This window comes from Dama dama, chromosome 8 (assembly GCF_033118175.1).
Source record: "Dama dama isolate Ldn47 chromosome 8, ASM3311817v1, whole genome shotgun sequence".
NCBI lineage: Eukaryota > Metazoa > Chordata > Mammalia > Artiodactyla > Cervidae > Dama > Dama dama.
In genome coordinates, this window is record NC_083688.1 from 15157353 (window position 1) to 15174406 (window position 17054).

The following is a 17054-nucleotide window of genomic DNA, read 5'->3' on the forward strand; positions in this document are numbered from 1 at the left end:
GCATGGAAAGAGCAATTTTTTTTTCACATTTTTAGAAATTTTACATGGAAATGTAAAAATACTCTAATACACATCCAAAGTATACTTATTTTAAAAAAAAAAAAAAAAAAAGAGGGGAAAAGAAGTAGTCCGTACCGGGAAAGGCTCCGCCCCCTCCTGGATCACAAACCCTTCGATAACATGCGTCAGGATTTGGGGTTTCACAATGGCCTGTGGTGGTTTATTCTCACCATTCTGGGGGGCAGTGCCGGTGATGCTGGAGGCAGAGTTTCCGTTCCCTGAGGTCATGCCGGGGCTGCTGAGGTCGGTCAGTGCATGAACAATGCCCTGCCCTGTCTCTGTGCAAGGAAAGGAGGACACAAGCGGATGAGGTCAGAACCAGGTCGAGGCCAGCAGAAGGCGAGCAGGGACTCCACCTTGCCCTCAGCAACCACTCAAAGTGGTACAGTTTCCGTGGACACACCACCACGAGAATACACTCCGCTCTACAGCAATGAAGCTCAACAACCAGACGTGTTTCTTATTCTTATCCTGCGCTAAGAATAGTTTGACTAGGTTAAACAGACAAGGATTCTGCCTTTCGGAGAAGTGAAGACCTTGGTCAATATTAATCTGGACAAACAACTTAACATTCAGCTCAAGGGAAAAAAGTGTATTCAAGGTACCATCTAAAACCAGGATGAAAAAAGCTGAACTAGGTATAGGGCTTGGGGCTTTATGCGTTTGTGGGAGACAGATTAAACGAAACTTCTATGAGGTTCCTCGGAAAAGGGCCCAATTTTAAGCATGCTGTGAAATGTCAAAGTACTGAACCCCAAGTAAACATTGTAATATAGATCTGCCCATGCAAAGACTGGCTGTTTGGGATCACTGCATTGAGATACGTGTGTTCTATTTCTCCACCAAGAAAGCCGCCAGGCAGAGATGAGGTTATCTATGCTGTTCCTGCAGGTCCTGTGCTTCGAATCAAACCTTTTATCCAGTTCTCAGTTTCATACTCAATCTCATCCTTGGCCGACCACAGACTCCTTCCCTCCATGGACTGCGCTGCCTAAGTTCTCCCCATAGGCCTGCCAGACTTCCTCTGAAAGGCCTGACAGAGAGCTCCAAAAAGTGTGAGGGGGAGCCTCCATGGAACCGCATGAGGGACCTCCTCGTCTCCACTTCAAACAGTACTTCTCATGAGCTGCTTCACTCTGTGAGAAACAACCTTTATCTCCTCACTTTTGTAACTCTCTTCCTACCCCTTCCCAGGGCCATTCTCTACCACCACCAACTGTGTGAGCTGAGGCTGCTTTTAAACTGGAACTTCCTAAAAAAGAAAAAAAAGAGAAAGAAAGAAAGAACAAAAAAGCCATTTCTTTATTGGAACAAGCCTACTGACAGTAAGCATAACTCAGTGTGTATATGTGTACACACTTTGGAAAATGATTTCAGTATAATTATTAAAGCAATTTCTGCACAAAATTTATAGGAAGATGCTCTTATTTCATGTTAAAGATCCAAAATCCCACCGCAGAGGAGGAATTTACAATGCCTAATTATACAGGATGGAGAAATCAAGTAAACTCATTTTAGGAAAGGTTTATAACTGGCTGACTTTCTTACTAGTAGTCCTAGCATACAATAAACCAGGATAAATCTTTTTTGTTAAAAAAAAGTTAACTATGACATACATCTTCAGTACTCAGACTTCTATAATTCAATTATAATGAACTTCAGAGCTGAGCAGGAGTTACCTGAGAGATGTGATTAAGGAGATTTTAAAATAATTCTTTGGAGACACAGTCATACCAGCAAGTTAAGAAAAATTCCTTTCAATGTTTATAGTCTACTTTGAAAAAACATTTTTGGACAGTTTTGACTTTTCTATAGGGATGGAAATTTTCTACTTCGGAATCAGTGTTTCTAAACTGTAAAGGTGTTTGGGAAGTGAAAAAAAAAATCTTTCCTTAACAATTCATGAATAACTAGGAGGACTGAGTTAACTATGCAATCAATTAAGTTTCTTTGCTTTTAAATTTTAAATACATGAAAAAGCAAATGTGTATTTTTAAAAATGAATAAATGTTAAGATAGAATTAAATTAAAATCCTATTTTTAAATGACACCTATTTCCTTCTAATTAGAGCCTAGATAAATATTCCCTAGGTTCAAGCCCTTACCAATGCCTGACCTTTCTCTGTAACAGCCCCACTTACTGATTTTCTGGCTTTTGCTTGAACACCTCTAATGACAAAGGAACTCACTACCTCTGAAGTAGTTTGTCCCCAACTTGGGCAGTTCAAGAAGTTCTTCCTTATAATGAGCCAAAAATCCATCTGTTAATTTTTGTCTACTTATGCTGGTTCTATTCCTTAAGACCACACAGAACAAGGCTAATCATACTTGCACAATGGGTAAAAACACAGCCTTAGACTTGGCTTAGAGACTGGTCTCTATCACTCAAGTGGATTAGGGGCATGTCCTTATCTGTCTCTGGGCCTCAGTTTCTCCAGCTATAAAATACAGACGATAAGATGACACTCTTACAGCCCTGCTATGAGGCCTAAGTGAGAGGATGAATGGCAATGCGGTGTGAGCACACTGGGAAACACTCAAGAAATGCCCTTGGTGTCATGAAGGACGGCACTCATGATCCCAGTACGTATTTTCTCCAGGCCACACTCCCTCTGCTCCTTCAACTACTTCTTATCTAAAAGGCTGCAAGTTCATCACCCTCTGTGATCTTTGTCAGCATGTTTTAAAGTCAGGTAGTCAACACTAACATATCATATCAAGTGTTGATCTAAGAGATCCAGTTTGTAAGAGTTTTGTTTCTTTTGAACAAAACCGGTTTCTTGCTGAGAGTACAGATGGAGGGCAATGAGTGACTCCCTTGTTTTAGTTTATAGCACTTCTATGCAATTAATCCATTTTCCTCTAAATTCTGGGATCATGCCTGCCTGTTGCTTTTCACTAATATTTATCACCAAATGGGTGCTGAGACCTTATCTCCCTGAGATTTCGCCAACCTTGTTGGACTCTTCTTCTTGGCCCCTCTACCCTACTGATTAATGTACACTGCAGAGGTGGTGGCTCCTGAGGGCAGATTCTTTCCTCATGCCAAATACAGGAGCAGACAGAAACATGCACCAGCCCAGGGGCTACAGGGCCAACGCTTAACTCTGGGAGGAAAAAGACTTGTTCTGAATCTAAGTTCTAAAAAAAAGGATCTTATTAAGCAAGAGAACAAACTAATAAGCCTTTTCACTACATCCTTAGAACGATCACTCTCTGTTATGACTCTGGCTGGTTGCAGGAGAGACAGAGTCCCAGGGACGGGCAGGAGAGTGCTTTACAACTTGTACAGAGGTTTGCAACGATTCTGTTTTGCAGTCATCTTGCAGGCAAACCTTGATCATCTGCTTTAGCAACAAAGGAGTTTGGGCTATTTCTAGAATGACCATACACGATCTCACCCCCTGCCAAGCTCAGCACACTGAGATTAATTTAATCTGCTTCCCGTTCTCCCAGACTGCTCTGCGGCCTGTTTAGGGGAAAGCAGCTTAAACATGCAACAACCTGCCCTGCTGGCCCTGAGGCCAGATGAGAAAGAGACAAAGAAGTCCTCTATCTTTGGAATTCTTCCTTACTCAGTTCCCTTGACTAGTCTGAGGCTGTAAGTGCTGCTGGGATTCCCGCAGGTCTCAAATGCCTTTATACAGAGTGAGGTACCTGGATCTGCAAGGCGGAGGCCAGGATACCCTGAGAAGGAGAAGCTGCAGGAAGGAAATAAAACCAGGCTCCAGTGGGGGCGGGGGAGGGAGAGGTAGAATCTAGCATTTAATTGAAGCTGACCACAAAGGGCCAAGTATTCCGATGAGAATGAACAAAGCAATGTGTTCTGGGGGCGTCGTTATATAACACAGGCCTCAACCTGTAGGCTGCATCTCAATCTGCTCTCAGGCTCTGGCAGAAAACAGTCCTTATAGCGACTGAATTAAAACAGGAAGGGCGAATCCCCTCCCCACTCCCTGGGCCCCATTTGTGAAATTACCTGCTCAGGGACAGTCTTCCCTGCTAGGCAAAGCAGGGGCCCTAGTTAGGCAGGGCTGTTCGGGTCTTGTCTGTATCCTCAGGGTTAACCCAGTGACCAGCACATGACAGCCATTTAACAGGTGCCGAACCAGAGTGTGCGGTAACTGTGGTCTCCGTCTTCACGGGTGACTAGAGTACTGTTCTCCCTAGTCTTCCAGCAACAACCCGTCACCAGTTGAGATTGGCAAGTCACTTTCCGAGGCGGTAGTGACTGAGACAGAGCAGGTGGCTGGTGCCTGCCTACAAGAATGGCATTTCTGGCTACCTGGCTCTGAAGAAGAATAAGAGCTACTTCTCAGCCCATTTCTTCTTGTTAGAGTGGGGATTTCCTCAGTGGATGGGAAATTTAGCATAAATCAGCTCCAAAGACTGCAGCTCTGGGCTCCTCGGTCTGCTTTCAAACACTGATGCTGGCTCCAGGCATTTGGAAAGGCATGATGACCTCCAGAAGCAAGAGGCCAGAGGCACCTATAGAAACAGCCTTGCCCCCAGGGCCAGGAGGTAGGTATCCAGAGAGGCTGAGCTCTCCTGCCTTTGAGGACAGAGGTAGGGCTGGCCCTAGCTAGGCTCCATCTGGGCCACTTTGGAACCAGTTATAGTGCTCTTTTGGAGAAGGCAATGGCACCTCACTCCAGTACTCGTGCCTGGAAAATCCCATGGATGGAGGAGTCTGGTAGGCTGCAGTCCATGGGATCGCGAAGAGTCAGACACGACTGAGCGACTTCACTTTCACTTTTCACTTTCATGCATTGGAGAAGGAAATGGCAACCCACTCCAGTATTCTTGCCTGAGAATCCCAGGGACTGCGGAGCCTGGTGGGCTGCTGTCTATGGGGTCGCACAGAGTCGGACACGACTGAAGCGACGCAGCAGCAGCAGATGGTGCGCTTTATAAGCACAGATATGGCAAAAATCATCAGTTACGCTAAAATATGGTTCAGTACTAACATTTATTGTGGGTTTCAGATGACCTGACCAAGTCTTTCTATTTGCCCCCAAAATAAGCAGCCTTGAAGACCTGACTTCAGAGGAGATGAAAAGTAAGCAGGGCCTATCCCTGCACCCCTCAGCTGGCCAGTGGCCACTTCCACTTTCTACAGACATGAGGAGAAAGAGTATTTTAATTCACAAGACTTCTGACTACCAGAGCCTGGCAGCAGCAGGAGTAAGACAAAGCTAATGAAGTTAATAGAGGATTCAAGGAGGCAGCGTAGGTGATAATACGGATCATTTGCCTGCAGCAAATTCTGCTCGACAAATGGCTAAACAAGGTCGCTTACACAACACAGAGTGTTCTCTCCAGGCCCCTGGCTGTGAAGTCCTGCTCGCTGGGCCTCAGCTTGGCAGGCCAGTCCCACGGGCAGGAGGGGTGACAGTAGGGCTCCTAAACAACTGCCTGCTCTAGAGAGACCCTGAGCGGAGACCTGCAAAGGGACACCCAGGGAGGCCACATCCCAGGCGGAGAGCAGCTGATGCAGAGCAGGCACCCCTGGCGCGAACAGGGGGCGGCAAGCGGAGGGCCCAGTGAGCCCTCAGGAAAGGCTGTGGCCACCCTTTACAACCTCTTCATAGTTGGGCCCCTAAAGACATCAGTGCCGCTGCAAGTGAGGGAAGTACAAAATCTCATTAAGTACCAATTTGTTGATGGGGGGAGGGAGAGGGGGAAGAGAGAGGGAAAGAGGAATTGTGGCTCCATCCTGGGACCCCTACAGAGCGGTCAACTAAAGAGATTAATCTGGTTAACAACCTGCTTTAAAATGCAAATATACACTTGCAGTCATTCCCACCTGGCTGTGAATCATTTAGAGAAGCAGAGAGCTTTCCTCCCCATTTAGGGACAGAAGGTCTGGGGAGAGGCATGGGGGGTGAAGAGCGGATATTTTAGATCAGGGGCACTAGCCGTCTGTGGACTGGAGACAGGAGGGTCCTGGGTCTAACATCTTAATTTTCCAGAGGAGGAAAAGGGTGCATAATTAAGTCTACATTTCAGAATGAAGGCAAGAGTGTGTGCCATCTAAATAAAGAGACTACATTCTAAAACGGGCTTCCCTTGTGGCTCAGGGGAAAAGAAAACCACCTGCCAATGCAGGAGACCCGGTTTGATCCCTGGATTGGGAAGATCCCCTGGAGAAGAAAATGGCAACCCACCCTAGTACTCTTGCCTGGAGAATCCCATATGACAGAAGAGCGTGACGGGCGACAATCCTTGGAGTCACAAAGAGTCGGATGTGACTTAGCAAGTAAATACCACCACCCACTAAACCATGCACAAAAGGAGCTCTTAGAGGTGGGAAAATTGTAGTTTGTTTCCCACCCTGTATTCCCCTGAGAACCCAGAAGGTAAGCGGTACCAAGGCCAAATGTTTGTAGCTTGTGCAATTCTGCTAAGGACTGAGATGTCAGACACACAAAAAGTCCTTGCCTCCAGGACACACAACAGGCTGTGGCTTTTTCTCACAGGTGCTATCACAGTCCTGCCCTCAGAGCACCTTTGCTCTTGGGAGCCACTCCCGAGAAGAGAAAAAAGGACTCTGACAGGAAGATCCCTTTGGCCTGCTCTGCTGAGTCACAGGAGGCCCACACCCGGGGTCCTCACCTGTGTCTTTGGGGAGCTGGCTGGCACAATGCCAGGGAAGCTGGGCCAGGTGGCCTCAGACGGGCCTCCGTGTCACTGCGGAGTGACCCTGTTAAGTCTGGGTTAAGAGGATTCAAGAGCAGACGGGCTTCTTAAGCATCAAGTCTGGTAGGAGGGATCCTCCTCCTCCCTTGCGGCCATTACCATACAGCTGACTTTCAGCCAGTCTCTTAGGACACAGGCGGAGCGCACAGCCCTTCTGACTCACCCACAGGCCCCAGCTACAGTGGACATAAGCTGAATTGTAAACAGCTGAATGTTTTCCAAGCGGCCACCCCCAGCTCTGGAGGAAGGAATCAATGGAGTGAACCGCCAGCCGCCCCCGCACGGTTTGGGACCAGGACTCAGGGGGGATTTCCACACAGCTGCGGCACTGCTGCCCGGCTCCGGGCAAGGAGCACTGTGCGATGACTACCTCCGGCTGCAGGGAGCCAGGGAGAGTTCTCAACAAGAGCTCCACTAGCTGGAGCCAGTCCTCCAGTCTCCAGTGCCCAGGGAGGGCTCCCAGATACCCTGATGTCACAGTTCTCTAGCAGATGCTGCGATTTCACAAGGCAAAAGGTGTGGAACAGACATGAGAGGCCCTCTTCTAGGGACATCAGAATCACAGGAGATGAGAGGAAAAATGGCCGAGTGGAAAGGGCACCGGCTCTGTGCAGACCTGGGTTCACACTCTGGTCCCCTCTTTGATCACCTGGGCAGCTTCAAGCACTCGGTACTTGTCTGTGCCTCCATCTATATAAATGACCATCATGCTGCCTGTCTTGCAGGTTAATGGTGAATATCAGAGTTTATGTATGTAAAATGCTTGGCATTGATTATATCTGGAAGCTGTGCTACACAGCAGTTAAGACTTGGGATCAGGAAGACCCTAAGCTTAAATCTTAGCTTATTATCCCAGGCAAGTTACTGTAGGCCTCAGTTTCCTCATCTGTAAAACGGGATGCTTATCTTTGTCTCATATGGCGGTGGCAAGTATTAAATGTGATACTGCAGTTACAATGCAGTGCAAGAGGCCTGACTCGCCATTGGAGGGCTCCCATCACCGAGACTCAAGAGACCAGGAAGCTGCCCCAGGCTCAGTGCACTGGGCCTGGCCTCGTGCGGCTCCAGAGCACAGCTGTTCTTTCACTGGCCCAAACTCAGGTATCACTCATGTTCCTCAGGTGCGCTGGCCTACTCAGCGTCTTGTCCTGGCACTCCCGAGTTCAGGCTTCAGGAAGAAATTATTCTTCCACTTTGACAATGAACTGCAACACAAGGGAAATATACTTGCCGTTGAGGGCAGATCACACGTCTCAATTCACCTTCAACAGTCATTAATCCAAAGGACATGAGAAGTGCCAGATTCCCTTCCTATGCATTTATTTCATAAAGAGTCTCAGGGTATCATACAAAGGAACCCCAGAAACCAGGAAAGAATTTAGGAGCCAAAAAAGAACCACTTTTCCCCAGTGGTTCTTATAATGCCAGGAGGTGGTTTAGCCTGTGAAAAGAAATTACTTTAAAAAGTTGAAGATAAAATCATGGAAGATGGATTTGTAACAGTTAAAAAAACAACCACAAATGTTTAGAAAATTCTCTATCTTCAGGCTGATAACAAGGAAAGGCCACCATGTGGCTGGATACGATGCCTTTTTTGTTTACCAACTGCAGAAGCAACAATACTCTTAGAGAAATGGGTGAGAGAAAGAGAGAGAGAGAGGGAGAGAATATGCACTAGAGAAAGCCAGCCTTGGTTGTCCTTGTCTATATAATGGGATAGATTATTCTCATCTTGCAAATCAATCTTCTTGATCATTTCTGTTCTTAGAAAACACTGCCCTCTCCCTTTAATAACCACCGTCTAAGTTCTCAATCACCCTACTTTGCTACCAATCAGCTGACAGAAGTGATTAATACTGGAGGCCTAGAAATGTGGACTTAATTGATTTTTTAAAAAAACAGTATTTGGCTCACATTAATTTTGTTTTAATTTACAGTGTCATTTGCTTGGGCTATTTAAAAATATCTTAATATAGCAGTGTGGATTTAGGCCACATATGGATGGTTTCAAATATGCTAAAGATATCAGTAACTAGGGATAATTATACAGTATTTGAGACATAATAGCCGTGCAACTAGGGCTTCAAAAATAACTCCTAGCAGTCATGAACTCTCATTTTCTTGCCAACAGTTCCAATATTCAGCAGCAGGCCTGCTCTTCCTAATCTACTGGAGAAGAGTCGGTTATGACATGGCATCTAAAAGCCATCTTTTCTTAAGAGAAGCTGTGACAAATTTCACTGCTAAGAAGAAAATCATCCAAGACACAGGTTTCTGCTTTAAAGAAAGCCCAATGGCAGACCGGGACTCTCTTCAACATCTGGATTTATCTTAGAATACTGGCAATCCCTGTTTAACAGCAATCACTTCTTTGGCAGATGTAAAAAGAATGCTTTCTTTTGGACTGAACTAAAAAAAAAATCATTTGGAAATTTAAAGTATAGGAAAACACATCCCTTTTCACTAACTATAAATAATTTGGAAGGGGAAGGAAAAAGAAAAAACCATTAAGTATGCTGGCCTAGATGATTTTACAATGAATCACACAGCAACAATTTATTATTTAAATCATATGCTATTTTTTTAGTATATATCTTCAAAAACTAATCATTCTTAATTATATAACTAGATTAACTATTAAAAAAACATTTTTTTATTCATGTCAATTATATTCTACTTTTGTAACTAATGGGGGAAAAAGCCCTGAGTCTATAAGACTGTTGTCTTGGATAAACAAATGGCTGATTCTTTTCCTAACAATTCTCAAAATGTCATAAAGTTGAATTAAAGATGGTTTGTCTCTGAGTTTTTTTTTAAAACAAGTATCGTATCTGTGTTCTGATGTAATTAAATTCTAGCTGAAATTTTAAATAAGTCAATGCTTAAAATGAAACCTGCATCTATTTGAACTGTGGATAAGTATTTCAAGTTATCTTGAACAGGCCCACTTGAAACAATTTTAACAGAACACATATTCAAACAGTCTTTCAAACTGGTGACTCACACTGCAGTTTAAAGCAGGCCATAAAAACACTGAAAACATAAGTCTGTATATGTTCATCACTCTACCTTGAGGGGTTAGTTCCAGCTTTGACTTCCATCAGACAAGGTGCTAGTAAGTCACTGCAGAGAGTCATTTCTGTTACTGGCAAAAGCCCTCATGGGAGGAGATTGCGTAAGGCAGCTAGTCCTTACTCTGTTTCTCCAGGGGGTGGAAAACACCCAAGCATCTCTACAACCACTTTTGTGAGATTCCTCCTGACCACAGAAAATCATCATCTTCATCTTCCAGTTGCAAAAATTGGCACCAAAAAAAGGGAATAAAAGAGAAACTATGCTTTTCTGAAGGCGTCTTGCTTCCTTATTCTTATTTCTAGTAGATGTGATGTAGCTTTTCAGAGAATCTTTTCCAGGAGGGGATCAAATCTGCCTGGAGAGTAAATGGTACTGCACAGCTGGGAGAACTCTAATAATATAATCTGGGACTAACCAAGAGGAGATAAAAACTCTCAGTGAATGTCACACTTCCATGGAGCAGCCTTACTAGAACTGGAACCACCATCCTATTCTCTAGTTTTTCAATTTAAACTTTATGTTGGCTTACCTACCTGTCAATGCGAGCTGAAAGGGAAGGACTTTGACAGGAAAGGGGTGAACTTTATTCAGCAAATAAGTTACTGAATGCCTAGAGAGAGGCCCACAGCCCAGAGGAGGACAGAGACTTAATCACAACAGGAAAAAAGAGAGACAAAAAGACATTCACACACTCAGGGAAAGGTTCTTAATTCTGAGATAGTAATTGTTTTCTTTCCCCTAAAACAAGAAAACCTACAGAGGGGATGCTGAAGGAAGAGCATGCAAGAACAGAGGCATGAACAGTTCAGGTTTATAAATCATCTATCTATTTATTCCCCTTATTCTCTCTCCCACTGAAAGATCCAAGGGATCCAAAGTATCTGAGACAGGAAATGAGTAAGGCAGGAAAAAGGATGTGGTTTGAAAAGAGTGGATTCTGGGGCTGAGCCAGAGCAAGGCACAGGCACAGGGTCAGAGACGGGGGAAGGGGCCTCGGGGGCAGGAAGAGAAGTCTCAGGGTCACCAGTTTAGACTAGAAAGTCAGTGTCAGAGGAGGGATGTCTGGAGAGGCATGAGACACCTTCCTAAGAGGTTCTCCTCCACTGCAATGCAGAGGAACAAGGGCTGAAGAGGCCGACAGCCAGGAGAATCATTACTGGCACAGAAGGAAGAAGAGCTGGAGACTCTTCCTCACTTTGAGGGCTGTGGAAATAATACCTTGAGTGCACCTGACAAGGGCAAGTTAGAAATTAAGCCAGGACCTGGCAGAGAAGTGGACGGGGCTAGGAGGCCATGAAAAAATACGAATATTCATCAAGTATCTATGTGCCACCTAGCAATACAGCAACAGCTTAAAAAGGCGGGGGGGCGGGGGGGGGGGAGGTGATGAAAACAGGAGCTAGGGCTCACAAAAATGCAGTTTGGACAACTGAGAAACCAACTCAAGAACAACAGAAAGTGGACTTGAGATTAAAGCTGAAGAGGGGGAAAAAGGTATCTCTTCTTCCCAATGTGTATGGACAAACCTGGAAACAGATCCTGGGTGGGCTGAGAGGCAGAGCTCCCATGGTGAGTGCCTGAAAAGGGCAGGTGCCGCACGAGCACCACTGCCCATCTGCTGGGCCCTCTGTGAAAGAAGCCAGCCCTTGTGAAGGAGCCGAGCCAGAAGCTCTGGTTCCCGTCTGGCAGGGACTGGAACTCAGGGACAGAAACAGTGGGAAACACACAGGCATCAGCTGATTCAAAAGTGTGGTTATTTCCACAGAGAGATCCAGATGTTGAGGGCGAAGCGGGGAAAACCACTTTTACATTCTTCACAGTGCCTAGGACAATGCTTCGCATGGGTCAGGAGGGCAAACAAGGTGTGTGAAATCTGAGAGGAACCAAAACTACTTAGCTGTGCAGGTATCTTAAGATACGAGATAGAACCTCTTGCTCTGTAACCAACACAGTAAGTTTCTTTCTCTCCTAGAGTCAAAATGCTATGAAGCCCTATATCCCATGTGACCTCAACTTAAGCCCTAAATCAACAGACACTGCCACAGGTCTGAGGCCCTGTACTCAGAATAAAAACTGGGGAGGGCAGGGGCGGGGGCAGACATATAGGAGCAAGAAGGAATTGCCCTGTCTCATTAGCCTGCAATTTTCAGACTCATCTAGTAATCCTAGTAGTTCCAACGTTTGGGTTGACTGGGGGTGGGGTGGGGAATAAAAAAATCCCCAGTGAATGGTAATTGGATTACCCAGTTATGCCCCAGAGTCAAATGGCTGGAAAAGGCCAGGACAGCAGGGCCTGATACGGTTAAAATGACACTATTTTCTAAACCAAAAATTGAGACACTTGGCTGATAAGACAACAGGATGGAATATTTTAAATTGGGGTTGTCCTAGAAAAATTGGGGACATATGGTGGATTTAGGTCGGTAGCTTATTTCACAACAAGGGATCCTCTGGGTCCAATATGCTAATGGAAGAGGATTAAAGATCTGGGATGGGAGATCTAAGGGGGAGAGCGGTCACTGATTTAAGCAGGAAAAGGAACAGAAAACTGTGTCTCTGCAGACAGCAAGGCAACAAGGTCAACATTCTAGGTATGGAGCAGGAAGGAAAGGAAAGTTGATTATAACTGAAACTGTGTCAGTGAAATCTGTTCAGGTCTCAAAAGCGGCCTTGGGGGAGGGAGGGTGAGGACCGAGACGGTGGGGCTATCACTGGCACAAACTGGTATCCAGCAATATAGCAGTCGCCGACTAGGAGTTCTCATCACTGCAGGGTCACCGTTGGTTGGCAACCTGACCTTGGGCAGATTATTTCCCTCCCTGTGGACTTCAATTTAACGACGGAATCTCACAGGTCTCGATTTTTAATGTAAAGAGCCCACTCAATACAATATGCCTTCATTTGGCATGGGAAGGAGAGAAAACGCTCTTCTAAAAATGGAAGAGAGGACGGACACAGAACAGCTTGTCCCTTTCCATCCAATTAAAAGCCTCGTGAGACTAGATTAAAAACAAAACTCTCCAGCGAAGTCGCAGGCCCTCCAAGATAGGCAGTCGCCTACCCAGAAAGTATAGCGGATGCCAGCAGCCCTGTCCCTAAGCGGACCGTCCATCCCCAGGAAAGCGCCGTCCCCGGAGGACCGAAGCGGGGGTGGGGGCGTGCGGGGACACAACGGAAGCGTTGGGCACGCCGAGGGTGACGCAACGGCTGCCGGGGGAGTGAGGGGCAGGCAGGGTCCCCCGACAAGGCGGGGGAGGCGCAGGACACCTCCCCGGCGCCGGGAGGGCGAGAGTCGCGGGCTGGCACGGCCTGGCAGCCGAATAGGCCCGGGCCAGGAGTGGCACCGGAGGGCGGTGCCCGTTGTCCGGTGCGGCGAGCGCGGGCCGCGGGACCCCTCCGGGCTAGAACCCCTCCCCCGCCACGGGCACTGACCTGTCCAGGGCCCGGCTGGGCCTGGCCGGGCGGGGCCTACGCAACCCCTCGGCCGGGCGCCGCCTCGCGCGGGGTCCCGGGCCCGGGCGGGCCGCCTCCTCTCCGCCGGGAGCCTCCGAGCCGGGGCCCGGGGCTGCCGCGGCGCATCCGACCGCACCGGCCGAGCCGGCGTCCACAAAGGGCGGCAGGGGCGCGAGGCCGGGGTGGGGGTGCGGGCGGCGGCGGATTGCGCGCGCGCACGGCGGGCGCTCTAGGGCTGCAGCCGCCGCGGAGACAATGCGGCGCGTCCCGGCAGGGCTCCCGCGGCCGCCTCCGCCGGGGGCGGGGCGAGGCGCGGGGGCGGGGCCTGGGCGCGCGGGGCGGGGCCTCCGGGAGGCGGGGCGCCGGCGCGGAAGCCGGGCCGCGCGCTTCCTTTGTGCGGCCGCGCCGGCCCCGCCTCCGCGGCGCCCTCGGGACGGCGCCGCAAGGCCGGTGGCCGGTTAGAGACGTCACGGTGAGGTTTCGGGAGGCAGGCGCTGCGCCGACTTCCGCCCTCGCCCCGTCAGAAGTCCCCAGTGCGGTGATGAACTGTGACTCCCGCCTGGCCAAGTCGGAGGCAGGAAGAATAACGACTAGCACTAATTGAGTGCTTAATTTGTGTCAAGCCCTACATGCGCGCGCTCTCCTCTGACTTAAAAGAGTTCACAATAACCCCACAAGTAGTCATTATCCTCCCCACTGGGAACTGAGTATCAGAGAGGTTAACTAATGACCAAAGTGACCCAGTTACACCTCCATAAACGGGGATAATACCTCTTTTTTAGGCTTACTATGCAGGTTAACTGAGGGCATTTACACAAATTGCCTGCAGTGCCTGGCACACAGTGGGAGCCCAGTAAACGTTCTTTTCCTAAACCACGCTGGTTTGAACTGTGGGGAAGCACCTTCATTCAGTAGACGTGCTAGAGCTTGTGAGACCTTCACAAGCCCCCATCCCCCACGCCCAGCTTTATGCTGAATAGATGATCCGAATTCCTCTCCCCATACTTGACTTCTATTTCCAGTATCTTCTCATATCCTTACCTTTCTTAGCATTCATTCGTTTCCCCATCCCTTTCCCCTCAGGCCTCATCTCTTTTGTTTCCACATTTTACATTTATTTTGTATTCTCTGATGGTTTACTTTGCTCTCTTTTTCTTTCCCTGCCCCCCCCCCGCCCATTTTTCAATGCCTTCTTTCATTAATACTCACATTTCCTCCCCCTTTCTGTCCTTACATTTCTTACACTTATATTTTGTTCTATAAACATGCCCACACTACTCCTTCCCTACTTTTACCCACTTCACTAGTCCCTTCTGGAATACCGTCTGCTCAGCTCCACCTGTCCAGGTCCTACCTCTCCTAAAGGTCTCACAGACTCAAGAAAAGTAGCTGGCAAACTTTTTCAGTAAGAGATCAGATAGTAAATATTTTAGATTTTGTAGGCCACGTGGTCTCTATTGCAACCATTCAACTCTACTGTTGCATCAGGAAAGCGACCACAGACAACACTACATGAATGTATGTGGCTGTGTTCCAATAAAACTTTATTTGTGGACACAGAAACTTGGATTTCATATAATTTTCATGTATCGCAAAATATTCTTTTGAGTCTTAAAAATGTTTTTTTAATGTAAAAAACAATTATTAGCTTGTGGGCTGTAGGGATACTGGTGATATGATGAATTTGGCCCTTAGGATGTAGTTTGCCAACCTTTGCTCTAGAACAATGCCACTTCCCCCCCCATCCCCCCCACCCTCCGCAATCTACCCAGATAATCTCTACTCAGCAGTAACTTTTCTGTCTTACCTTTTGAAGCACTTACCCATAATCTTTCTATGACATTTATCATATCTTATCTTTTACTGTATTTTTTTCCTGTGCATTTCTTATCTTTTCCTTAAGCTCCTTGAAGGTAGGGTACAGACCTTCTTTCTCTGTGGATTACCTCCCATTTCACAGTGCTTTGCACAAAGCAGGCATTCAAACATATAATACAGAATGGATATTTAAATCTTGGGTGGTTAACAGTTGTTTTCCATTGTGCAAAACTTACTTTTCTCATGAGACAGAACCTTAGGAACAGGGTGCTTTGTTATATGTGTATCATTTGAACTAGATTTCAGAAAAAAATTTTGAGAGCTTTATAGACAAGATGAAGAAAGGAAGGCAAATGTCAGTTCATTCAGAGATTGTTGGATAACAAATAACTGAACAAAGACTGTTGATTATCACCAACCTGCAGACTGGGCATGTGTCTTCAGTCAGGTCCTATTCAACATTTCTATCAGCAAATTGGTTAAAGACATGCTATATAATATACAGATGGCAAAGTTAAGCAGAGGAGTTAGTAGAATGAGTGACAAAATTCAGATATAAAACATTCCTGGCCCATCACTTATTCTCTCTTGCCTCGGTTTTCTTATCTTGAAAATGGGCATGATAAAGGTTCTAGTTTCAGAGAGTTATTGGCAGGATTAAGTGAGGAAATGCATGTAAAGCTGGCAGAGAGGACTCATTAAATGCTAGCTATCAACTGTTACCATTTTCTGGTGTGCCTTGAACTGTGGGCTAAATTCACAAGACACCACTGAATGGATATAATTAATAACATTTTGGCTTACAATATAAACTGTACAACTTTGAGATGGAGGGGACCTGAAATGATAGCAGTTCACATAAAAAGAAACCACGAAAACAGAAACTGAAACCAAGCCCAACCCCTCTGGGATTCACAAGACACAGTGCTCTGTGAACCAAGGGTATCATTCCCTTGGGTTGGGGGAGTTAACATGGGGTCATAGGTGCAATGTCGTGATGAAGGCAGGTGAGGGCATTACCCCTGAAGCCAGAATTATGGGGCTGCCCTTTCTTACCTCTGAGACCCGGAGCCTTTCATTTCCTCCTCTAAATAATGGGGACAATGGTAATGCTCCCTCAGGGATATCATGAGTGAGCAAAGGAAAACAGAACTTGGCATATAGTAGGTGTTCAACAAATTTTAGTTCCCCTCTACTATACTATGCAGAGCTCTGCCTCTTGGAGGGCTTATAAAGCTAGGTCTAGGTGCCAACCTTGGGTCACTAGCATCTTTTTATATTCGGAATTAGTGTGCTTCATTTGGGGGAATCACACTTTAAGAGAATTAGTGGAAGGGTGGAATGTGGCTAGACAAGAATGATCATCATGGTGGAAATGGGAGGTCTTGATGTGTGATAGGTAAAAAATGAAATAAATCTCAAATATTTAGCCTGGAGATGTTTTTTCTCTTTCTCTCTCTTTTTTTAATGGGGGGGATGGGGAGAAGAAAGAGACATGATAATTGTCTACACACACTGTAGGAGATGGACTCCATTACAATCCACAAGACAGAATCACAGCCAGTGGTGGGAGTTCCAGGACAATAGACTTTGGCTTAATTTGAAAAGCCACTTTCTGATAATTAGAGCAATCCCACAGTGGAATGGGCTGCTTTACAAAATGGTGAACCCCTTTTCATTGCAATTTGTCAAGAGAACTCTGATCTCCTCTCTTTTAATTTTTCGAATGTTCTTTGCTTTCCTTTGCTTTTCTTTTCCTTGATCCCTCTTCCATTCCTTATAGGACATTTATAACTACTTTGTCCCTAAGTTCTTTTATTCTCATTTCTCTTTCTTCCATTTCCATCCCCCCCTTTCTCTTGGTTCTCTCCACCCCCACTCTCAGCACATTGAGTTCAACAATGGAACTGCCTCCCTGAGTTATACATGGCCCATGGCCCAGAATGTCA

The 17054-nt window shown here is 46.5% G+C and overlaps 1 protein-coding gene across 2 annotated transcripts in view; it reads right to left on the minus strand.

Annotated features, from left to right (window-relative positions):
* PHC2 (polyhomeotic homolog 2) overlaps positions 1-17054 on the minus strand; it is a 48527-nt gene that overhangs the window by 9546 nt on the left and 21927 nt on the right. Inside the window, exons 1-2 of one of the 2 annotated variants that reach the window (XM_061148502.1) lie at positions 13267-13372; positions 136-338 (exon numbers count right to left, since the gene is read on the minus strand). In XM_061148502.1, the coding sequence (XP_061004485.1) occupies positions 136-288 (153 nt within the window). In that variant the 5' untranslated portion in view covers positions 289-338; positions 13267-13372. Of the gene's footprint in view, positions 1-135; positions 339-13266; positions 13373-17054 lie in introns of those variants that run through there. The other variant, XM_061148501.1, reaches the window with a different exon arrangement.